This window comes from Ictidomys tridecemlineatus, chromosome 4, assembly GCF_052094955.1.
Source record: "Ictidomys tridecemlineatus isolate mIctTri1 chromosome 4, mIctTri1.hap1, whole genome shotgun sequence".
NCBI classification, from domain to species: Eukaryota; Metazoa; Chordata; class Mammalia; order Rodentia; family Sciuridae; genus Ictidomys; species Ictidomys tridecemlineatus.
This window is the reverse complement of record NC_135480.1, coordinates 175,118,039-175,144,551: the sequence shown is the minus strand read 5'-3', so window position 1 is coordinate 175,144,551 and position 26,513 is coordinate 175,118,039. Positions and strand designations below refer to the sequence as shown.

At 35.0% G+C, this 26,513-nt stretch overlaps 1 protein-coding gene and 1 pseudogene across 7 annotated transcripts in view; both read left to right on the top strand.

Moving 5' to 3' along the window:
- Rnf38 (ring finger protein 38) overlaps nucleotides 1-26,513 on the top strand; it is a 130,154-nt gene that overhangs the window by 88,307 nt on the left and 15,334 nt on the right. For all 7 annotated transcript variants that reach the window (XM_078047830.1, XM_078047829.1, XM_078047827.1 and 4 more), the window contains 7 exons: nucleotides 5,765-5,958; nucleotides 12,817-13,030; nucleotides 18,640-18,807; nucleotides 20,425-20,595; nucleotides 23,949-24,110; nucleotides 24,954-25,060; nucleotides 26,419-26,503. In XM_078047830.1, coding sequence (XP_077903956.1) covers nucleotides 5,765-5,958; nucleotides 12,817-13,030; nucleotides 18,640-18,807; nucleotides 20,425-20,595; nucleotides 23,949-24,110; nucleotides 24,954-25,060; nucleotides 26,419-26,503 — 1,101 coding nt within the window. The remainder of the gene's footprint in view (nucleotides 1-5,764; nucleotides 5,959-12,816; nucleotides 13,031-18,639; nucleotides 18,808-20,424; nucleotides 20,596-23,948; nucleotides 24,111-24,953; nucleotides 25,061-26,418; nucleotides 26,504-26,513) is intronic.
- On the top strand, nucleotides 598-1,248 carry LOC120889965 (cleavage and polyadenylation specificity factor subunit 7 pseudogene; annotated as a pseudogene).

The window sequence follows — 26,513 nt, the reverse complement described above, 5'->3', positions numbered from 1 at the left end:
TGGAAATACCTCAAGGGACCCAATTGGATATTCTAGAAATTGTAGAAGCTGGGGCTGGGGATGTGGCTCAAGTGGTAGCGTGCTTGCCTGGCATGTGTGCGGCCTGGGTTCGATCCTCAGCACCACATACAAACAAAGATGTTGTGTCCGCCGAAAACTAAAAAATAAATATTAAAATTCTCTCTCTTTAAAAATAAAAAAATAATAAAGCTATCATTTAAAAAAAAAAGAAAGAAATTGTAGAAGCTGATGGATGGACCATATGCCCTGAGAACCTTGTACCCTCATCTGCTTAGGTGGCTAAGCCCCCCAGTGTACAGCACTACTTCATTCACCTTCCTTCAGCCCTTCCCCTGATGAGTCTACTCTCACCTCTAATCCCATCCCTACTACCACTCCAAGCTTTGGGGCAGCTCCTCCCCCTCCCTCCTCCCCTCCCCCTCCCCCCTCCTCCCCTCCCCCTCCCCCCTCCTCCTCTCCCTCTCCCCCTCCTCTCCCTTTCCTCTTCCCCTCCCCCTCCTCTTCTCCCCTTCCTCTTCCCCCTTCCTCCTCCCCCCTTCCTCCTCCTCCCCTTCTCCCCACCCCTCCTCTCCTCATCCCCCTCCTCCTCCTATCTACTATCAACATCTCATCCCCTTCTCTCCTCAGTTACCTCCTCTGTACCTTCCCCTGGGGCTATCCCACCTGCCCTTAACCTAAATCCAGGCTGCTTCTCCCCCACCAAATTCTACAGTGGAGCCTCCACCAGTTACATACACGGAGACCTCAACACCCTAAAACTATCATGGCAGACAACATTCGGGCCCTTTGCCCTCTACAGTGAGTGAAACCAAATTTGAAGAGATCATGAATCGAAACAGCAATATTCAGCAGTGCCATTTCCAAAGCAGTGTCTGGAGCCCCAGTGCAAGGGATTACAATGACGTGATTGAGACCCACAGTCACTGCATTTATCAAGCAGTCCTGGGTGACCAATCATGAGCATTGCCACATTCTTATATCCTCTTCTTAAGAGCTGTCTTCATGGCACTGAGGACAAGTCCTACTGTATGTGTGCCAGTGAGAGCTCTTCCAGGAAGACATTGCTTCAGAGAGGTCACCCAGCCAGTCGAAGAAGGCCCCAGAATCTGTAATGAAGGTTGACACGATGCTTATTTCCAACAAGGAACTGGGACCACAAGTGGTGCTGGAATAGAGAGCAGGATCAGCCCCAGTGGGAAGCAAGTGTGTGTGTGTGTGTGTGTGTGTGTGTGTGTGTGTGTGTGTTTTAACTAGTTGTGACAGCAAAATACATTTCAATTCATCATACACAAATGGAGCACAACATTTCTATGTCCTGATTGTACACGGTGTAGAGATGCACCATTCATGCAAGTAGGTCCATCTCATTCCACCATCTTTTCTACTTCCATAACACCTCTCCACCACCCTTCCTTTGCCCAATTCAAAGTTCCTCCATTCTTCTCATGTCCCCCACCCCCATCATAGATCAGCATCCACTAATCAGAGAAAACATTTGACCTTTAGTTTTTTGGGTTGGCTTACTTTGCTTAGCATAATATTCTCTAACTCTAGTGGAATGCATTTTTAACACTTGCCTCCAGGGTTGTTTTCACATCTAATAATGTTGTTTTCACATCTAATAATTGGTTATAAAATGGTTTGATATTAATAGAGGTATAACTTTATAATCATTTTATCAGACACTTAATGCTAAGTGTAATCCTACACATCTTCTTTCTCACCTCCCTTGATCCTTAGTTCATACCAGTGTTCTGTATTATAATTTCTCTACAGTTTCAGTACCAAATAAGGACAGTAACTTGAACTTGATTTGAATCTGTATCATATGAATTTTAAGTTGTCATCATCTGGTATTTTGAAAAGTCAGTCCACTGGCATAGAATCAATGAGAGAAAAGAATTTCTCCCCCTGAGAATTCAAAACATCTTTTATAGCAATTTATCCTTTTAGGCTTTTTCTTAAGAGAGTCCCTTATCTTTCTTAGTTCAGTAGTTCTCAAAGTTTGGTCTCATATAAGCAGCATCAGGCATCATCTTGGATCATATTAGAAGCACCAGTTTTGGGTTGTCAATCCCAAACCTTATGATATAGAGACTGGGGATTGAGGCCAGAATCCGATGTTTCCAAAATATGCAGAAGTCTTAAGAACTGTTGTTTTGCTGGACACCATGGTACACATCTGTAATCCCCAGTAGCTTGGGAAGCTAAGGCAGGAGGATCTTGACTTCAAAGCCAGCCTCAGCAACGGCAAGGCACCAAGTGGCTCAGGAAGGCCCTGTCTATAAATAAAATACAAAATAGGGCTGGTGATGTGGCTCAGTGGTTGAGTGTCCCTGAGTTCAGTTCCCAGTAAACCACCCGCCCCAGCTCAAACCCCTAGTTAACCCCCCACAAGAAAAAAAAATAACTGTTATCTTTTGTCCCCTCCATATTCAGCGTTGTGTTTACTTCTATCAAGAGTCGTAGTAGCATGGTTATAGATGAGTTTTTATTTTAATTTCTAAGCTTAAGAGATTCACAGCATGTATAGGGAAATTTAGACTCCAACTCTAATGTGAGATGTGAACCTGAGTTTAAATTCTTGAGAGAGAAATCCATCCTGCACTTGACGTCCAGATAGAGCCAGGTGTGTTTCCTTGTTGACTCTATGCCAGTGGGATGACTTTTCCTATTATTAATTATATGGCTTTGGAAGTTTTAACTTCTTGCAAGGATCTTAGTAATGTCTTTAGATCTTTGTTTCATGATTTTTATATTTAGGCCGATTTTTGTCACAATAGAAGTCTTTATAGAGTTATTTATCAAAGTACAATTCAGGAAGTACAATAGTAATCCTTCATGCCTTATTCTAGGTTGATTTTAATTATTAAAAATCAGTAAACATTCTTCATTGTGTCAGGGTTATTAGTAATTTTACTCATTGCAGAACGAAGAGCATGTTTGGCCCATGGAGAAGGAAATGTAATCTTCTTACTACCTATTCCACTCAAAGAATGCTCTAGATTACAAGATCAGATGGAGTTGATTTCCTTTATTTTGCTGAACTCTGATTGCCTTTTATCTTTTTTATGACATGGTCCATTTGCTTAAATTTTACTAATTACTTCCATGATCACAGACATACTGTTTTTTAGTTCGATCATTTTTCTTAGAGCCACCTGACTAATTGTTTTTATTTGGAATGATTACTTTTCAGACTTACTGCATTGCCATTCCTGAGATTTCTTTTGATTGCACTTTTGTATTTATTCTACCTTTTATTGGAACATATATCTCTCTTTAAAATCTTGAGAGGAAATGGTCAAGCATATACATAAAATACATAAAATTTTCTGATGTACGAGAATCTATTTTTTTAAGTCTTAGTAGTCAGTACATCTGGCAAGTTCTTGTTTTTGTCCTTACTAGATTGATAGTTTGGAGACTAATAGTTTAGAGTATAAAATTATAGATTCAATGTTATCTTACCTTAAAGTATTTTTAGTATCCTTTGTTTCTTCTGTTTTTATTTATTTATTTATTTTTTGTAGCTTATTTCACTTCCTTTTTCTGGAAACAGGATGTTTTTGAGTTCCTTAAACTACTAGAATTGATAAGGATGTGATGAAACCACATTGTATATAGTATACTTTTAAATATATATATATATTATACTTTTTAATGTTTCCCTGTCCCTGTATCCATCCTGGCTTCCTATTACCTTCAGTAAAAAAAAATTAAGATGTACCAGAGAACTAATGAATAAATAGCTTGCCTCCCTTCACTTCTGTTTGTCTTTTCTTTTTTACTTATGTGAAATTATCATAGCACAAAGAGAAGGAGAGGAACTTTTCTCAGCCGTCTTTCTTTATCTCTTATTAAATCATTGCATTTTCTGAAAATATGAACTTGTTAACCCACATTTTGAACATTGTGAAATGTGTAACTTTACAGCCAGCCAAAGTTTTTTCTCATTTCATTTGATCTTTATCGTGCTCATCTGTAGCATTAACCTCCATCTTGAATGAAGTTGAATGCATAAATTTTTTAGAATTCAGAGTTCCATGTCAGGCTTTGCAGAAGTATGTGCAGGGTAGGAGATATATATATAAAAGGTGGTGCTCAACCTTTTTTACTTTAAAAAGTTGGGATGGGGATGTGGCTCAGTGGTTAGATGCCTCTAGATTTAATCTCTAATAATTTTTTTTTAACCAGCTATGGAGATAGCTTATTTCTGGTGCTCATGATTGGTTTATTTTATTAGTTTCTCAGGTTTTTTTTTTTTTTTAAGAGAGTGTGAGAGAGAGAGAGAGAGTTTTTAATATTTATTTTTAGTTCTCGGTGGACACAACATGTTTGTATGTGGTGCTGAGGATCGAACCCGGGCCGCACGCATGCCAGGCGAGCACGCTACCGCTTGAGCCACATCCCCAGCCCTCTCAGATCTTAATTGCTCTGTTCTTTTATTAAAAAATCAAAATATCTCAAGTTTGAATGGATATTTTTCATTTTTAAAATTTTGAGATTATTAGAACATAGAAACTTAAAATCAGGTAAAAACAGACATATTTTTAATAGTATCATTAAGATAAATTAATGTCATAGTAAGAACTATAAAGCATACTTTCATAAATGGTTCTGAACTATTTTCTATTTTTATTGTGACAATTGAATTGTAATATTAAATACAGAAGGAAAATGGCATGACTTTTGGAACATCTCTGCTGAATAATTTGGAATGATCAAATGTAATCATTTGGCAATTTGCTTCATTCCTCCCAATTTAAAGAAAGCAATCAGTTGTTTTATGTTTATCTTTTAAAAAATCCTACATTGTAATATGTAGATATGTGGACTCTTATGGGTAATGTTTTAATATGACATTTGTGCATGTAATAGGAATCTCTCTCTCTCTTTTTTTTTTTTTGCAACCTAAATTTGTACCCTAATATCTAAGTAGTTAAAACTTGTAGGAGTAGATTGGAAAATAGATCTTTTAGAAAACATGTAGCCCTCTCAGATTTTCAGCTAGTTTGTACTTTTGTAAGACTCAATTGAGAAATCAAATTGGATGGGGAAAATCCTGGAAAGTCAATAATGCAATTAAGTGATCATATCAGTTTTATATCTAGTAAGCCCATATTGTGACGCTTGAAAATGACAAATCCCAAAGTGCTGTGACATTTTAATTAGGAAATGATGATCTATATCAGTCGACTATTTCTGTTTGATATAAGTCTTACTTTATCCGTGTAATCATCATTAAAAATATATGTGTAATAGCCCAAACAGAGAGAGAATAGTAGTGGTAATAGTAGTAGAATTTAGAAGCAAGTTGAGGGCCTGTGAGATGGAGGGGGTATCCTAAACCAAAATTTGAACTTGTCAATTGATGGTTAGATGATTAACTGGTAATTGGCAAAGAGCATGGTAGAATTTCTCAAGTTGATTAGGATTTTAAAGATAAGGTCAAGTACTATATTAAAGCTCATTGCACTATCATATGCCTTATATATTGTTACCTGACATTTTATCATTAATTTTTTAAAAAGTTAATTTTTCATTTGATAATATTTGTTGTACATCTCACTTCTTTCTACCTTTAATAGCATTTTCTTTAGGGGTTTACATTTAGATTTATAGTGCATGTGTATTCTCATTTACATTTTGGGGGTAAATATATTTAAATAATTATGCATGTGCAGTATTATGAAATCCTTAAAAGGCCTTATTTAGTTGATTGATTTTGTTGCATTGACAGAGTGAAGATAGTCCGAGTCCTAAGAGACAGCGCCTCTCTCATTCAGTCTTTGATTATACATCAGCATCACCAGCTCCCTCACCACCAATGCGACCATGGGAGATGACATCAAATAGGCAGCCCCCTTCAGTTCGACCAAGCCAACATCACTTCTCAGGGGAACGATGCAACACACCTGCACGCAACAGAAGGAGGTTAGTTGGTTATAATTTATTTCTTAAAATTTTCTTTTATTAGTAGATTTGTAATTTTAACATCAGAAGACATATTTCTATAGGCATTTCATTAACACATCAGTGGATGCACATGTGCACATGAACATGTACTAGATTTTAAGAGATCATTTATCTTGTAATTGACATCTGAAGAAATTGAGAGGGATAAAGTGATTTACCTAAAGTCCTTCTATGACATTAAATATTTTTTGTTGGTGGTGTTTCAGTGCTGAGGAACCAATCCAGGTCCTTGTGCATGCTAGACAAGCAAGTGTTTTACCACTGAGCCACATCCCCCTCCATATATGAATTCAGTTTTACCTTATGGTTTAAGACTTTATGTGGGCTAGTCTATAATCCTGATTACTGAAAAATGCATTCTATAGTTCATAACTATAAGGAAATATGGACATTTAGGAATAAACTATCTCTTTGCCACTCCATTCCTATTTCTTCTGTATCCCCTAAAGCAATTAGGAACTTAAGTATGTTTCTTATTTAAAAAAATAAATAAATAAAAATTAAAAAAAAAAAAAACTGTGAAGCCTGAGTTGTGGAAGAATAACTGAAGTTCACTTTTAGTCCTCCTTTCCACCAGACTTGGCTCTTGCCTTTTCTTCTTGAGTGCATTTCTTCCTGAGCTTCCTCTTTTGTTGTTGCTTGAGGTCATAAAATTCTTGATTCTAGGTAATTGTCTAATTGGGGTGACATACTTGTTTGCATATCCAGGATGTTGATATCAAAGGAAAGTAATAATCTTGAATTAGGAAAGTATTATTGACTAAACGTTTTTGTGTACCTCCAAAATTCATATGTTGAAGTCATAACCCCTTACTGTAGGTGGTATTTGGAGATGTGACCTCTAAGGGAAGTACCTAAGGTTAAATGTGGGTATAAGGGGTGGGACCTTTGTCTAATAGGATTAGTGTCCTTTTAAGGGAGAGGCATCAAAAAATTCATTCTCTGCCATATATAAACACAGTGAGAAGTGGTTGTTTCAAGTCAGGAGGAGACCTCTCTCCAGAAATCAGTCATGGTGGCATCTTGGTCTTAGACTTCAAGCCCCAGAACTTTGAGAGAATAAGATCCTATTTAAGCTACCCAGTTTGTGTTATTTTTATGGCATCCTGAGCAGATTAATACAGAAGAAATACCACAATCACCGTTCTGTTTTCCAAATGAACACAGATTCCAAACATGGTAACTGAGCTATATTCTATTGTGACACTAAGACTTACTCTCAGTACATTATTAGTCAATTATATGGAACAATTTTAGTAAAATAATGTATGGCTACTAGGACAATTGTTTTATAGCTGTTAAATAAGCCCGAGAAAATAATTTTTGTTTTATTTTGGGTTTTAGAGTTATTGTTTGTTTTGCTTTTATTTTTGTATTTTTTTTAATATGGCAAATTGTCATATACTGAAAACATGTAAAACAAATTATGGTAAAAAAAAATAGCAAACACATATACCCAAAATCTGGGTTAAAATAGAACTTTATTGATTCCACAAAACAAAAGAGTGGGTTGCCACCACTGCGTGCCTCTACCTCCTCCACCTGCCATTTTCCTTCCTCCTTCCTAGAGGGTGAACTCATCTAGGAATTTGTCATTGTTCTCTATATTTTGCCCCCTCCCCCTTTTTAGTGGGGGATGGTACTTGGGATTGAACTCCAAAGCACTCAACCACTGAGCCACATCCCCAGCCTTATTTTGTATTTTAGAGACAGGGCCTCACTGAGTTGCTTAGCACCTCACTGTTGCTGAGGCTGGCTTCGAATCCATGATCCTCCTGTCTCAGCCTCCCAAGTCGCTGGAGTTACAGGCATGCGCCACCCTGCCCAATTGTTCATTATAGTTTTTAATGCCTGTTGGTGTTTTTCCTTTTTTTTAAGCTACTAATATTATGAGGATTAAACCCAAGGGCCTTGGTGGCAGAAGTTTATTTTTACTATGACATAAGCTTTCATTTTATTAAGGTACCACACTATGTATCTACCTATTGATGGTAATAACTGGGTCAAGTCTTCTACTGTTACAAAGAAATATTAGGAAATTTCATATACGCATTTCCTCATGTACATGTGTAAAAGCTACTAGGCTGTAGAAAAATGCTCTGGATCAAGAAGAAAGTGTCAGATTATAATAGTAACTAGGTATAGAATCTTGAATTAATAAGAAGTATCATGCTCTTCATTCATGGCAATACGAAGGTGGTGTAAGGAGAACTTAACTGTCTAGAAAACTAGCTTCTTGTATATTCTGTATACAACTTTAAGCTTGACTGCCCAATTTTCTCCTAGAGGCCAGCTGTGCAAGAAGATGTGATTTTGAAAGTAATGTAGCAAGATTTTAGATGCAAAGATGCACAAAATCAGGAAATAACCAAACACTCGAAAAAAAAACCAACAAAGTGAAAGACACTAAGTGTAATAAAACAACTTGAATAAATAGAGGCATTATACTCAGTAATTAACAGAATTACTTGAATAGTTAAAAGAAATTAGAATTGTAGATTAAGTATGAGAGATGCAAGAGGATATTATATCCATAAAAATCAACTTGGAGAGGCTGGGGTTATAGCTCAGCGGTAGAGCACTTGCCTCACACATGTGAGGTGGTGGGTTCCATCCTCAGCACCACATAAAAATAAATACAGTAAATACATTTTTAAAAACCAACTTAGAAATCTCAATTAGTAAAATTTAATAAGTGGTCAGAAAAAGTGGAGTTTCCCAAAATGTCTTATAAAAAGGACAAAATAGAAAGTATGGGGAAATAAATTTAAATAATGATATCAAACTATCAGTTTTTTATATATGTCTAGTAATATTTTCAGTTATATATGTCTAATATTTATATTTTGCAACATAAATAAAGTTTTAAAAGACAATAATACAAAATCACTTTTCAGATTTGGAGAAAAACTGAGTTTTAAGCAGGATCTTGGTGAAATTTCAGAACATACACCAAGGAACAAACACTAGACTCAGCAAAAGCAAAGCTCTAAGAAACTCAGTGACTCTCTCTCTAAATAAAATACACTGAACCACATCCCCAGGGCTGGGGATGTGGTTCAGTGTTCCAGTATCCCAAAGTTCAATTCCCGATACTACTACCACTACCAATAATAATAATAATTATTATTCACAGATAACTTGAGGTGGAAAATAGACCATACACAAAGAAATGAGAACCAAATTGACCATAAGCTTTTCTAACATTAACAGCATTAGATATAAGAAGGCAGTGGAGTACATCTTCAGAGTTATGTGAGAATTTACATTTTGCTTTGAATTGTACCTGCTGATTTATCATTTTAATGTCAGAATGTAAAAGCATTTTCAGATATATAGGTACATATTCAGAAAATTAACCAGCAAGAGATCCTTTCTGCTTGTATTATTAAATATTATGCTCTATCTAGGAAGCAGAAGCAGAATAATAAATACAAGAAATAGGGTTCAAGACTATTGGTTAACAATGAAAACAAAAACATGCTAATTCTGAATAAGGGTCTGTTGTATACGAAAGAAATTCAGAAAAGGTCAGAACATGAGAAGGGGATATAACAGAGAACAGAGATGATTTTAGAAAAATGAATGTATGTGTTTGAAAACTTCCAGTGACTGATCACTGAAAGATTAGCATGTATAATTTCCACACATTTAAATAGATAACATATATATAAAAAATCAGTACAACAAAGGCAAAAAAGTGAGGTTAAGAAGAACAGCATTGTGCTGTTTTACAAGTGTTAGACCTTGTTTTACAAGTGAAGCAAATGGCAAAGTACATATCCATCACTGGTAGAAATATTGCATCTGAAAGAAATATTTGTCTCTCTCCCTTGTTTTCAGGTTTCAGTAATTCTGAATAAATGTTCTAGTGCAAAGGTGTGCAACAGAGGCAATGAGATGCAGTCAATATAGGAATGATAGGGATCAAAATCATGAAGGGACTTTCCTGTTAACACAGCAGGATCTTGTTTTGTGATTATTTCAAGAGCTTCATAGGAATTACTTTTGAATAGGGAATGAGTAACAGTAACAGTAATTGTGAGGGGAAAAAATAGTGTAGGGTAAAGGTTTGTGGACAGATGGGATTTTGGGAGGGGAGGGGGAAATGTTTACATACACCATATAACATGGGTTAGCATAAATATGTGTATATACAAATATTTCTTTCTGCTTTATTTGTTTTATTTTTATTGTGAATTCAACCCAGGGCATCATGTATGCTAGGCAAGTGCTCAGCAGTGAGCCACATCCCCAGCCCTTGTTCTGCTTTCTTAGCCTGGAAACAGTGAATGCTACTAGTATCTGGTCTTGGCTTCCAGATACCATTCTGCAGTAAAGGAACCAGGGCTTTTGTAGAACTGTTTAAATCCAGGGCTGGAGTAATGAAACTACAAAGATGACCCTGGAGTAAATTGTGGTTCCAGATATTAAAAACATGGGAGTATATTGAACGAGAGCACAGGAGCCAAGCTGAAAGTGTTCCCAATGGAACAATTTGAATAACAAAGTAAAATAGTAGTATAGATTATAGCCCAGTGAGCGGAGTAAATATTCATGAATCCATATTGATCATAAGCAACTGAATAAACAAATGAGAGATGAGTGACAACTCTTCCTTATAGAATTCCTGTTAATAAATATACAGTGGGACATAGTGGTGCACACCTGTAATCCTAGCAGCTCAGGAGGATGGCAGGTTCAAAGCCAGCCTCAGCAATGACGAGGCACTAAGCAATTCGGTGAGACCCTGCCTTTAAATAAAATACAAAATAGGGCTGGGAGTTGTGGCTCAGTGGTTTAGTGCCCCTAAGTTCAATCCCCAGTAACTCCCCCCCATCCCCGCCCCAGTACACACACACACACACACACACACACACACACACAAGCTATCAGGAGAATAGAAAATCACCATTGGAATGATATAATGATTGCAAATCTATGTATTTTGAAAATTATTGATGAAACCTACTTAAATTTGTAACTTTTTAGAGCCAATGAAGAACTAAAGCAATTATTTAATAGTTAAGTTTACCTTAGAATACACTGTCAGTGGGTATCTAAGAGAGTGAATACAGAATCCTGATGGATCATAATAGTAGCATGTCAGTTTATTCCACTTTGTTCAATAAAACATACACGAAGCATCAAGTTTATAAAATAAAGTGAAGTATAGAAGTATCCGTTTTATTATTTCTTGACTTTTTAGATTATTTACATTGGTACTAAAAATGAAGATAAACCACTCATTTTCCTTTACTGTTTTTGCTTTTAGTCAAAGAGAATGTACTAGATTTTTTTCAGTGCAATTCTTTTTTATGCTAATTTTTTATATATGACAGCAGAATGCATTATAATTCATATTATACATATAGAGCATACTTTTTCATATCTCTGGTTTATAGAAAGTATATTCACAGGCTGAGGTTGTGGCACAGCGGTAGAGCTGAGCCACAAACCCAGCCTGTGAATATGCTTTCTTGATCAAACCCAAATCACCCTGGATTTGATCCTCAGCACCACATAAAAATAAGTAAAATACAACTACAACTAAAAAATAAATATTTAAAAAATAAATAAAGTATATTCACAACATTCATGTCTTCATACATGCACTTAGTTAGGGTAATGATATCTATCTCATTCCACCATCTTTTTTATCCCCTTGCCCCAATCCTTGCCCTCTCACTCCTTTCCCCTATCTAGAATTCCTCTAATCTTCCCATGCTCCCCCTCCTAACCCCACTATGAATCAGTCTCCTTAAATCAGAGAAAACATTTGGCATTTGGTTTTTGGAGATTGGCTAACTTCACTTAGCTTTATCTTCTGCAGTGCCATCCATTTACCTGCAGATGCCATGATTTTATTCTCTTTTATTGCTGAGTAATATTCCATTGTGTATATATATACACCACATTTTCTTTATCCATTCATCTATTGAAGGGCATCTAGGTTGGTTCCACAGTTTAGCTATTTGTGAATTGTGCTGCTATAAACATTGATGTGGCTGTGTCCCTGTAGTATGCTGTTAAATCCTTTGGGTATAGACCAAGGAGTGGGATAGCTGGGTCAAATGGTAATTCTGTTCCCAGTTTTCCAAGGAATCTCCATACTGCTTTCCAGACTGGCTACACCAGATTGCAGTCCCACCAGCAATGTATGAATGTGTGCCTTTTTCCCCACATCCTCGCCAACACTTATTGTTGTTTGTGTTCTTAATAGCTGCCATTCTGACTGGAGTGAGATGAAATCTTAGAGTAGTATTGATTGGCATTTCTTTAATTGCTAGAGATGCTGAACATTTTTTCATATATTTGCTGTTTGATTATATATCATCTTCCGTGGCCCATTTATTGATTGGGCTATTTGTTTTTTTGGTGTTTAGCTTTTAGTTCTTTATATACCCTAGAGATTAAGTGCTCTATCTGATGCTCAAAAGGTAAAATTTGCTTCCAAGATGTAGGCTCTCTATTCACCTCACTGATTGTTTCTTTTGCTGAGAAGAACCTTTTTAATTTGAATCCATCCCATTTCTTAATTCTTGATTTTAATTCTTGTGCTGTAGGAGTCTCATTAAGGAAGTTGGGGCCTAATCTGTCATGATGGAGATTTGGGCCTACTCTTTCTTCTTTTAGGTGCAGGGTCTTTGGTTTAATTTTGAGGTCCTTAATCCACTTTGAGTTGAGATTCATGCATGGTGAGAGAGAGATTTTTAATTTCATTTTGTTGCGTTTTTCCCAGCACCATTTGCTGTCTTTTCTCCAGTGTACTTAGCACCTTTGAATGACCCTCTTTTTTGACATTTACTGTTTCAGTCCTCCTGTCAGGCGCCAGAGAGGAAGAAGGGATCGTCTGTCTCGACATAATTCCATTAGTCAGGATGAAAACTATCACCATCTCCCTTATGCACAGCAGCAAGCAATAGAAGAACCTCGAGCCTTCCACCCTCCGAATGTATCTCCCCGTCTGTTACATCCTGCTGCTCATCCACCCCAGCAGAATGCAGTAATGGTTGACATACATGATCAGGTATAATAACAGAATGTTCCAGAAATACAAATGATAAAAGTTGGTTGCTTTTTTGATTGTTTGATTCTGTGTTGCAGATTTCTTTGTAATTTTACCTGAAATTAGCTATTTTATTTAATTTTAACTCTTAAAATGAAGAACTTTAAATTCTACACAAAATAAAAGTTCAAAGAAAAATAACAGTGAAAAAATCAAAGTATTTTATGAGGGAAATTAAGAATCAATCTTAACAAGTTGTGCAAGACCTCTGTGTAAAATATTGTAACACACTTGAGGAAGTTTAAATAAAATTTCCAGTTGTCAGTTTTCAAAATTGATATATATAGAACTAATGTGATCCCATATAAATCTCTAATAAGATTATTGATGTAACTTGAAAAGTTGATCATATAATTTCTGTGGCGGCTTAAAGGACCTTATGTAGTCTGTAGCAGGAGAAAACAAATGTAGCTTATTGTGGTGAAATAAGCAACATGAGCATGAGCATGTGCTTATTTGTTTATCTGTTGTCTATGGTTTCTTAGTGCAGAAATCAGGATGGCCAGCAAACTTAAAATACTTAAAAATAAATAATGGAGATTGAACCCAGGGACGTCCACAATAGAGCTACATCTCCAGCCCTTTTTCTTTTTGAGATAGGGTCTCATTAAGTTGCTCAGGACTGGCCTCAAACTTGTGATTCTCCTGCATAAGCCTCTCAAACAGTTGGGATTAATTATAGGCATGTGTCACTGTATCCCTCTCAGAATTTTTATAAATGATGCTGGGACAATTGGGTATCCAAAAGAAAATGTGAAACTAGAGCCTTTACCTCACACTATTCACAGTGGTAAAGTCCAGGTAGATTAAAGAGTTAAGTATTAAAGGCAAAATAATAACCTTTCAAGAAAATAACAAAGAAATGGCTTTATAGCCTTCAGTAGGGAAAGGCTTTCTTAAAAGGAAAAGCACTGATTGAATAGAGAACTTGTGATAAATTATACTTAATTAAAATAAAGATATTGTGTTCATTGTAAAAAGTAAATATATATTGGCCACTTAAATTTGTTTTATAAAGATTCCAAAGGGATTCAGGAAGGGGGAGGAAGATCTTTTTTTTTTTTTTTTTTTTAAACAAAAAGAGTGATGCAGAAGCAACCAGATATCCATTTAGATGGATTTAACACTGGATTCTTGACTCCATGTCACATACAAAAATTAAAATTGGATTCTAGATTTAAATGTGAAAGGTAAAATTATTATTTTTTAAAATATTATTTTTTTAGTTGTAGTTGGACACAATACCTTTATTTTATTTATTTATTGTTACACGGTGTTGAGGATCGAACCCAGAGCCTCGCACGTGCTAGGTGAGTGCTGTACCATTGAGCCACAACCCCAGCCCAGTAAAATTATTAATGAAAAAGATTATCACTTTATGAGGTACCAGAGATTTCTTAATCAGGATATATGAAGCTCCAGACACTTCATGAAATACTAATTAAAATTAAAACTTCCTGTTATCCAAAAACAGTATTCAAAAAGTAACAAGCCACTACTTGGAAGAAAATATTTATAGTACTATATTTGAGAGAGGACTAGGATCTAGAACATAAAAATAACTTTACAAAATTTATTACTAAAATTGCAGTAAGATACCCTACAAATCACTATAGGAAAATGAAAAAGATTGGCAGTTCCAATGCTGGTGGAGTAAAATGTGATATAATTACTTTGGGAAATAGTGGGAGAATTTCTAATGTCAAACACATCTGTTGTATGATCCATCAATTCTACTCTGATACACACAAGAAATGAGTATACATATCCATAGTTGTCATTTGTTGTTGTTTTTTAAATGTGATGCTGAGGATTGAAACCAGTGTGCCTAACATGTGCCAGGCAAGTACTCTACCACTAAGCTACAACACCAGCCCACAGTTGTCTTTTTTCCCCACATTTTTATTGGTGTATTATAGTTGTACATAATGATGAGATTTGTTTTTACACGTTTGTACTTGCATACAATGTAACAACGTAACTTGGTCAATATCACTTCCCAACACTTTGTGTCTTTTGTTTTAGAAAAAATAGTCACCATGAAGGCAGTTAAAATATATTTAATCAACACAAGACTATGCGGGGGTTATATCTAGGTGGTACAGACATTAAAAGAAACAGATTACCACAAAAGTCAGGATGACAAGGGGATTAGGGAGTGGCTGTGAAGTCACTTTGGGAAGGATCTCTTATGAAACTCCATGGAGATCTTGGTGTGTGTTATATTTTATTGATTCCAAAATATACTGTTTCATTTTTTAACATTCTGAAGTTTGGATGTGTCTCACAATTAACAGCATTTTAATTTGGTGTCAGCCAGGCAGCAGTTTATAACATAATTGTCATTGCTTTTTGCTTGTTCTAACATCGAATCTGTGTTTTAGGGAGAGGTGAGTTAACTTCATTCTCCAAGCACAAGTTAAAAGTAGAGAAGTCTACATAATTACAAACATGATTAAAGAATCTGGCACCAAGTAGCCTTTATTTCTTTTATTGATCATTTTAAGAAATGATGCATTACCAACCTCCTTGATGGTACTAACTTTCTTCTGGAAAAAACATATACATTGAGAGGAAAAGTGACTCAGTACAGTCAGACTCTAAAAGTGAAGAAGTATTGACTAACCACTTTATTTTACTTATAATTGCCTTTTTATGAACACACAACTGTTGTCTCTATTACAGTGCCTTTAATAAATTTATAAATATAAAATTTCTGTGATAAAGTCATATCACATAATTGGGAATATTTTTCTTAGTACACTAAAAAATAGTCATGATATGATTGACATGAGATTCAATGAAATATATTTGAACTATGGCAAAGTATCAGAAATCAGTCAATTTTTATTAGTAAAATTTATAATTTCCATTAAAGTCAAATATAGGATAGGTATAATATATAAGTTTTCTATATTTATGTATTTATCTCTATAGTAAAATATAACTTTTTTTTAGAGAGAATTTTTTTTAATATTTATTTTTTAGTTTTTCGGTGGACACAACATCTTTATTTTATTTTTATGTGGTGCTGCATCGAACCCAGTGCCCTGCGCATGCCAGGCAAGTGCACTACTGCTTGAGCCACATCCCCAGCCCCAAGATAGAACTTTCAAAATATATTTAAGGGCTGGGGTCATAGTTCAGTGGTAAAGCAATCACCTAGCACATGTGAGACCCTGGGTTTGATCCTCAGCACCACATAAAAGTAAATAAGTAAAAGATTGTGTTAATCTACAACTAAAAAAAAATTTTAAAAAAGGATTTAAAAAAATATATATTTAAAAAGGACAAGAAAATTAAATAATTGAGTTAACTCTTAGCAGATATAAGAAAGGAAAAATATCTAATTGGGGGGAGTTAGTTTGATTGTTGCACTCAGCCTCATGCGTGCTAGGCAAGTTCTCTACTATTGAGCTCCATCCTTAGCCCTCTAGTTTTTAAAAATAGTAGCTAAGGTTTGCTAGATTTCAGATACATAAATGCACATCAGTGTCTTAGTACAAAAACTAAATGGATTTGACATGCAAATAGAGAAAAATACAGTATAATAAAACTTTTGAACTTAAAAAGAACTTTGAATGGCAAATTTAATAAAGAATAATACTTCTAGCTAGGGGTTTTAGTTCAGTGGTAAAATGCTTACCTAGCATGCATGAGATCCTGGATTTAACCCCAATTAAATAAATAAATAAATAATATATATATTTGTATAAATAAATAATAATATATCTATTTTACAAAGAATACTGATTTCTGAAGGACAGGACTATAGTTGTGTAATTTTCCTAGATAAAAAGGTTAATATAAAATTGAATACTTTGTAAAATAATATAAATTTTAATTCAGTTAAATTTTAGGAGCAAAGGTAAAAAATAGACTGGAAATATATTTTAGCTATAAACGACAATAAAACAAGACTAAAAATAGACTGGGAATATATTTTGGCTACAAACAATAAAACAAAACTAAAAATGGTTTTGACAAACTAGAAAATGGGCAGTGAGCAAAGGATATAGATTATTTATAGATAAAATCTACATGGTAATAAACTGTGTTGACAGAAGTTCCTCCTCTCTAATCAGAGAAGTGCCAATTTGAGGCAAGCATACAAATAGCTTGCTTCCACCTTGGATATGTAAACATGTTTCTAATATAAATAAGTTATCTTTGAATAGAGATTCTGGGAATTGGGACCTCATATGCTACTGCTGAGAGAATGACTTCCTCAAGTCTGTTTTTTTGGTTTTGGTTTTGGTTTTTTTTTCCCCCATACTGGAGATTGAACTCAGGGATAGTCTACCACTGAGCTAAATCCCCTGCCTATTTATTTATCTATCTATCTATCTATCTATCTATCTATCTATCTATCTATCTATCTATTTATTTATTTATTGAGGCAGATTCATGTCAGTCTACCACTGAGCTAAATCCCCTGCCCATTTATTTATCTATCTATTTATTTATTTATTGAGGCAGAGTCATGTCAGCTTGCCAAGGCTGATCTTAATTTTGTAATCCTCCTTCCTTGGCCTCCCAAGTAACTGGGATTACAGATGTGTACCACCGTGCCTGGCTGCTTTGACAGTATCTTTAACAGCATCACTCCTTTACCCAGTAGTGCCTCTGAGATAAATAAAACTACCAGTACTATAAAGTAATGTTTTTTTAATAGTCATTTGTATTGTCAAAAGTATGAAAACAACTCAAATGTCTATTATCATCATATGATAGGACTTTGTTAAGCAGGTGTGCTAGGGACTAGGGATATAGCTCAGTGGTAGAGCCCATTCCTAGCATGCCCAAGGATCTGGGTTCAAATGCCAGAACTAAAAAAAAAAAAAAAAATAAGAACAAATAAAACAAAGGCTAGTCTCAAGAGAAACAAGTTGAATACATATCTATGGTACAAACTTAAGGGAAAATATGACTTATTTTCTGTTAAAACAATATGCATGACTGTAGATGTTTATATGCTCATGGAGAAAGAGGATATGTTATTAACATTGTTTGCCCTCAGGGTGGAGAAGATGGGACTAAAGTTGGCTACAAGGGAAGGAGATAATTTTATGTGTATATTGGGGGTCAGTGCTGGGGATTGGTCCCAGAGCCTTGCACGTGCTAGGCAAATCCTATATGGCTGAACTATATCCCCATCCCAAATAATTTTTTAATAGTATTTTCTTTTGTTTCACTAGTTGGAATTAAATATCTTTTTCCATCGACTATAACCAGGTATACAAACTTTTATTTTTACAAGTTTACCCTTTTAGAAGTTTTCTGCTGTACATGGCATGCTGGAAGATTTATTATAACATTAGATTACTCTGAGCTTTTTAAGTCTCTTTGAGGGAAAAGTTTAGACCTAGTTCTTCCAGGGTCATATATATTCTTAGAATAGTCGGCTTTCCTTTACAAAAACCATGAATATCCTGGTTGAAACTGCTGGAGGAAGTACATTATGAAAATCTGTGCATCTGAGAAGGGGAATTAATAAATTTCCAAATATTAATTTCTAATAATTAACATTATAGCCAAATAGCTAAAGTTTTATTTTTCTTCCCTAATAGCTCCATCAAGGAACAGTCCCTGTTTCCTATACAGTAACAACAGTGGCACCACATGGGATTCCACTCTGCACAGGCCAGCACATTCCTGCTTGCAATACACAACAGGTCCCAGGATGCTCTGTGGTTTTCAGTGGACAACACCTCCCTGTTTGTAGTGTGCCTCCTCCAGTAAGTCTGTGCCTTTCTTTTCATTAGATCTTAACTGTTAAACACCAACCTGTGTTTGGTTTTGTCATTTACTACTGAAATCCCTTTTTAAAATGGCTATGTGTATTACATAAGCCAAACAAAATTTGAGAGTATCTTTGTAGCTTCTCTTACAAGTAAAAAATCTCAAAAACATGGTTTTAGTAACTATTTAATAAAAGTAGCTTTAAAACATCGTGTTTTTTAAATCAGAATTTTAAATTTTACATTTAATTGAATATCTTGTCAAACCATATTTCTTCCTATGTAAACACTGTTTATAATTAAAGCTAGATAAAGCCAGGTTCATGATGCCTGCCTGTAATCCCAGTGACTTGAGAGGCTGAGGCAAGAGGATTGCAAGTTTTGGGCCTTGGCAACTTAATGAGACCCCTGTCTTAAAAAAAAAAAAAAAAAAAAGATAAAGAAAAGAAAAAAGAAACAAAAGAAAAAGAAAGAAAAGGTTTGAGAATGTAGCTCAGTGATAAAGCACCCAAATTCAATCTTCAGTTCCCCCTTCTATAAAAAACAAAAACAAACTAGATAAAGGTTGGCTTAAGTCTCAGACACTGTAATGTTAATAGTGTCAACACCTATGGGCAATGATTTTAATGGGTACTTTAAATGCCTGGTCCCTGTGATAGAAATAGTTATCATCTCCATTTTCTAGATGTTGAATCTAAAAAGTGATTGACATACCCTACTTTTTGCCCACTGAAGTTTATGTGACCAAGTACAGTCCAACCTATTTCACAAATGAAGGTGCTGAAATTCAGAGGCTCTAAATAATTTAACATCAGTAATGTTTTCAAAGGAAAGCACTTGGCAAAAAAAAAAAAATTCTAACTATAATACCTGGTCTGAATATGAGATTAAAGCAAATATACATATCCCAGTACCAGTTTAACAGATTAATTTACCCAAACTTGGTTTCTCAGTAATAACCATTGTCAGCCAACATACAAACCATAAAGCAGTTGTAAGTTGTGCTCTTATAAAACAAGCTTGGATGTAGCTTAGAGGTAGAGCCTAACACACATGAACCACTGAGTTCAATCTCCAGTACTGCCCAAACAAAAAAAAAATTTTAATAAGAAAAGGCCCTAGAAAGAAAAAACTTCTACAAGATTGAAAAAACAGAACTTCTTAGAATATAGTAATGTCTTCTACATATTAAAAGAACTAGAATGAGGTTTCTTTTCTGTATAGCATCTACCCTTCTATTTTAAAAAAAAACCCAAGAGGCAATTTAATTGATTTGGAAGAACTATGTAAAATAGATTATTTAAAATGGGTTTATCAAGATAGTAACTTACTAGTAGATACAAAAATATAGTAGGATTTTTAATAGAAGTTATTAAAAATATTTTGTATGATTTTGGGGAAGGTATGGCAATAATTTGAATGCTGTTGTATCTTTTAAAAAACTAATATATTCTGACCAACACTTACTAATAGATGCAAAAATACAGAAGTATTTTATTTTTAATGTTATTTAAAATGTTTTGTATGATTTGGGGGAAAACATGGCAATGTATCTTTTTAAAAAATTAATTATATATTTTGATATATTTAACCAGAAAATAATTTTTCTTACAGATGCTTCAGGCATGTTCAGTTCAGCACTTGCCAGTACCATATGCTGCATTCCCACCTCTCATTTCTAGTGATCCATTTCTTATACATCCTCCTCACCTTTCTCCCCATCATCCTCCTCATTTGCCACCACCAGGCCAGTTTGTCCCTTTCCAAACACAGCAATCACGATCGGTAGGTATCTTGTGTTTTTAATTTTCCCAGAATATTTAGACCTGGCAGAAGAATTTAGTGGGTTATTGCCACTTAAACACTGTAACTTAGCTATTTTTATGGTTCTTAAAAGAATTAAAGGAATCTACAAACAAAAATAGTATAAGCATTGAATTAGCCCGATTTCTTATTTTTTTCCTAGTTATTTTACTGTCCTTTGTCAAGTTTCATTCCTTTAGGACATAAATCTGAAGAAAAATTTAGTTGTGCTGTTTTTTACCTTTATATCTCTAAATTGAAATATTGTGAAATTAATACTTGTTAGAATATTTGTGTTTATTTAGGCATGTAAATTAACTTCTAAGTCTAAATTGAAAAAATATATATACCTAAATTGAAAATATTGTGAAATTATTGCTTGTTGGAATATTTATATTTATTTAGACATGTAAATTAAATTCTAAGTCTCAAAGTTTTTTTTTTTTTCTGAGGGCCTGCTTTTCTATGTTCTGATGAAAAGCAAATGCAATAGTTAATTCTGTCCTGGGATTAGAATATAGCTGAGAGGCACATTATTTGCGGGTGTGCGGTCTAGCATGGGAAAACATTGTATAAATAAAAAGAAGGACACAGGAAAAAATTTCATTTGTGCCAGGTGTGGTGACACATGCCTATATTTCAGCAATTTTAGGAGACTGAGGCAGGTGGATCACAGTTTCAAGGCCAGTATCAGCAACTTAGCAAGACCCTGTCTGAAAAATAAATTTTAAATTTATTTTTTAAATTTTAAATTTTAAAAAGGGCTGCAGGTAGATAGCTGGGTGTGGAGCACATGCCTATAATCTCTGTGACTGGAAGCTGAGGCAGGAGGATTGCAAGTTTGATCCCAGCTTCAGCAACTTAGTGAAGTCCCATCTCAAAAAATAAAAAGGACTAGGGATGTGTCTCAGTGGTAAAGTGCTCCTGCGTTAAATCCTTGGTACCAAAATAATAATAACAATAATAGTAAATAAATAAGCAAAAATTGTCTGCAGGTAGAGCTCAGTGGCTGAGCCCCCCTGGGTTCCCTATTACCACCAGAAATGAAAAGGTCCAAATGGTTTTTGGTCAGGCCAAACTTGACATGTAAACCATTAAGCATTAAGGGAAAATTGGAAAAATAACCTGTGGAAATTGTTTGTTTTAAAGATTTCAGTTCAGTTCTGTGAAAGGAATCTAACCATCTTGGACAGCAGAACCTAACAATTATTACTAAGGAGTTATGCACCATTCTGAGTACCAAAGAAGGTGAACTCACTTAACCTCTTAGTTCTCTTGAAAAGTATAGAAACAATTATGATTGAAGTTTGACTCATCTGAAAATCTTTTCTCCGGCTGGGGTTGTGGCTCAGAGGTAGAGCACTTGCCTACCATGCATGAGGCACTCACTGGGTTCGATCTTCAGCACCACATAAAAATAAAAGATATTGTTATAACTAAAAATAAATATATTTTTAAAAAATCTTTTCTTGGAATTAGAATAGGGTTCATACCTAAATTATCCTCCTACTTAGTCCTCCTGTATCTGGGAATTTGAGGTTTAAGTAAAATTTTGTCACTTGTATTTAAGTTTGGAATTCTTTGAAAGGTTCAGTCATAAAATCAAAGTAGAACTTAGGTTCATTGGTATTGTCATAGTGTAAGTAGTTGTGATTTTTCTCAAGTATGCATAAACTTCCAAATTAAAGTATTAGTAATTGTTTGTTGCTTATTCTGTAACTGAGCTTTGAAAGGAGTCAAAGTAACATGTAAAATTATATTTTTGCTCAAGAGAATTGAATTTAAAACATCACATAAATGTGTACATGTTTACAGCAACATTATTCCCAGTAGCTAAAAAGTCAAGAGAGTCAAGATGTCTATTCACTGATAAATGGATGAATGATGTTTCCATACAATGGAATACTGTTGAACCTTAAAACAGAATGAAGTGTTGATGCAGTCTACAAGATGGATGACCCAAATCCATTGAGTTGTACTTCTTTTAAAGTTGTGTTAATTATATTCCAATAAATGTCCTACGTGGTTGGAATAGCGCTATGTACTTCATGTACATTGACTTTGTTCAAAATAGACTTTTGAGTGAGGGTAGAGGGGATTTAACCCAGGGCCTTCAATCACTGAGCTACATAACCCAGCCCTTATTTATTTGTTTGTTTGTTTATTTTAAAGACAGGGTCTGAGTTCCTGAGGTCCTCACTAAGTTACTGAAACTGGCCTTGAACTTTTGATCTTCCTGCCTCCCGCTTCCCAAGTCACTGACATTATAGGCATGCACCACTACACCCGGCTTCACAGTATATTTTAGAAGTATGTTGTGAACATTTCATCCTGTCAGTTTTATAAATTATAATACTGAGGTGTGGATTAAGTCACATGGCTGATTGGTGACAGTGCCAAGATTCTAATGTCAAAGCCCGTAGTCTTTTTACTGTAGCATAATGCTACTGTACTTCATTGCATTTAGCCTTTCTTTTTTTTTTTTTCCCCTTTCCCAGGGGTGCTCTACCACTGAGTTGTATCCTCAGAGCTTTTTATTTTGAGACAGGGTCTTGCTAATATGCTAAGCTTAGCCTCCTGAGTCTCTCAGATTACAGGTGCGTGCCACCATTCCCAGCATTTAGCCCTATTTTCTGACTTATGAATACATACTATGTTCTATTTCATCTGAGAGTTTGTCTGGAAATACTTCCATAGATCTGAATGCCACATCTGAAAAAGTAATTTTAACTTAAAGTGACTTAATGTGATATTTTTTTCTCGTTTTAAGTGAATGTTCAAATACTAAATGAAATATATCCTCTAATGAAAATCCTTTAAAAATTTGTTTCAGAGATTTTCTATTGAAATTGATGGTAGAAAGATTTTGCTATAATTTATTTCCACTTGTGTGGATTTTAGAATGATGTGTGAACATCAGGAGATAGATGGCCTTGGGCTAGGAGTGTAGCATGTGCAAGGCCCTGGGTTGAATCTCTTGCACTGGGTATGGGAGGGAAAAATAGATTTATGGCCTTAATGATATTTTTTTGGATTGTGCTGGGTTCGGTGGCGCATGTCTATAATTCCAGCAACTCGATACGCTAAGATGGGAGGATTGCAAGTTGAGGCTAGCCTCAGCGTCTTAGGCCATAGCAACTTAGACCCTGTCTCGAAATTAAAAAGAGCTGAGATATATAGCTCAGTAGCAATGCATCCCTGGGTTCAATACACAGTGCCCCCTCCCCCAGAAAGATATTTTTGGATTCTTAGTTTTGATTATTAAAAAAAATTGTCTACATTCTATCTGAACACTAGAATTATATACATATTTTTTTTTTCTTTTCTCTCTACAGCCTCTGCAGAGGATAGAAAATGAAGTGGAACTCTTAGGAGAACATCTTCAAGTAGGAAGTTTTACTTATCCCCCATCAGCCCATCCCCCAACATTACCTCCATCAGCTCCTTTGCAGTTCTTGACACATGATCCTTTGCATCAGGAGGTGTCCTTTGGAGTAGTAAGTTTTTATGCATTGCTATGACAAACTATTTGAGGTGTATCAGTGTGTAGCTCTCAACATGTTCAGAAGTTTTAAATGCATTCTTTTTTTTTTTTGGTCATTGGACAAAATGACTTTATTTTTTATTTCTGTTTATTTTGGGGGGGTGGGGGTACTAGGGATTGAACTCAGGGCACTCAACCACTAAGCTACATCCCCAGACTTATTTTGTATTTTATTGGGAGACAGAGTCTCACCGAGTTGCTTATTAGCACCTCACTAAATTGCTGAGGCTGGCTTTGAACTCTCCTCCTGCTTCCACCTCTAGAGCCGCTGGGATTACAGGCATGCACCACTGCACCCAGCCTATTTTCTTCTTTAAGATTTATTTATTTTATTTATTTATTTATTTATTTATTTGTTTGTTTATTTTGTTGCTGAGGATCGGACCCAGTGTCTCATGTGTGTTAAGGCAAGCACTCTGCCACTCAGCTACAGCCCATCCCTTAAATGTATTCTTTAAAAAAAAAAAAAAAAAAAGAACAATTTTTTTTTGGTAGCTGTAGATGTGTAGATGGACAGAATGCCTCTATTTATTTGTTTATTTTTATGTGGTACTCAGGATTGAACCCAATGCTTCAGCCCCAGCCTTTAAATGTATTCTTGCTAGCATTTATATTTAGAAATGCACCTGAGTGTATAGTTTAAACTGGTTATTACATCTGTATTAACATTTAAGAAATATTGAATGCGACTTGAACAGTGAACAGCTTTCTACATTTTAACAATCTTTATTTCATATATTAATTATTTGTAAATGTAGAATGATCTTAAATTCTTTGAACGCTTTTTCCTCTGCAGCCTTATCCTCCATTTATGCCTCGGAGGCTCACAGGACGTAGTAGATATCGATCTCAGCAGCCAATACCACCTCCCCCTTACCATCCCAGCTTACTGCCATATGTGTTGTAAGTTCTTTCTTATTTTATTGAATTCTAAATTTTGAAAACCTTGAGATTCTTTCCTTTATGAATCCTGTACAGACTCATCATTTAATTAGATATTGCTTTTACTTAAGGGGGTTAAAGTCAGGAAGCCAATTAAGAGTAAAGAAAGAGCCAAGGACATGGGAAAAAATGGGGGAAAAGATATCTCTGAGCCAAAAAATATAGGTTTAATAAATTAAGAGGTGGAAGTTCTTTGCCTTTTTTTTTTTTTTTTTTTTTTTTTTTTTTAACAGCTAGCATCACTTCCTATCACTTTTGATTATCTAGCTTTTGGTGCTATTTCTCTTATGGGAAAGGAGACTAGGAATTATCTGTGTGCCTTAGGATTAAATTTACCTGTAACAAATACTCATGGGTTAAATATGATTGTTTTTTCTCTTTTGCATATTGAAGTCTAGTAGTAGACAAATTCAGGGTGATTTGTTAGCCCTGTGACTGTGAGAAATGGTTCTGCTATTATAATCTTGGGACTACATGATCTAATCTGGCTCCTCTGATTCTAGTCATCATGTACATTTCCCAGCTAGCAAAAATGAAAAAGAGTCCCTCTGCATACCTGCATTTCCCAAGGATATTTCCTAAATGTAGCATAGCACATATTACTCCCTATATTCCATTAGCCAGAACTTATTCACATGTCTATAATTACCTTTTAAGAAAGGTAGGAAATGTACTTGTTACACCAGAAGACTACATTTCTGTATCACCTTGTTCTGATTATTTTTATATATATATATTCTTAGTTGTATATGGACATAGTGAATTTTATTTATTTATTTTAAATTTATTTTTTAGTTGCTGGACACAATATCTTTCTACTTTAAAAAGAAAAAAAAATCTTCCTAGGTTTTGATTGGGATTATATTGAATTTGCAGATCAATTTGAGGGGAAATTGATATTTTAACAGTTGATTTTGAGTCCTCTAGTCTACTGACAAGATATATTGCTGTTTATCCTAATAGTATTTATGCAGTTGGTATGTCTTGTATGTTTTATGAAATTTATCCTTACATTTATGTTTTTAATATTTATTTATTTATTAGTTGTAGATGATCATAATACCTTTATTTATTTGTTTTTATGTAGTGCTGAGGATCTAACCCAGGGCCTCGCATGTGCTAGGCCACCGCTCCATCGCTGAGCCACAACCTCAGCCCCCATATATGTTTTTTAATACTGTTGTAAATGGTGTGTTTTGCTATCATCTTTTTTGTTGTTGTTGCTAGCAAAGTTAATATTTATAAAGGGTTGCACTGGGCTTTGTCCTTTCTGTCCTGTCATTGAATTTACTAACATATCACTGTTATTTTCACTGCAGATCAATGCTTCCAGTGCCACCTGCAGTGGGCCCAACTTTCAGCTTTGAATTGGATGTGGAAGATGGAGAAGTAGAAAATTATGAGGTCAGTAGAT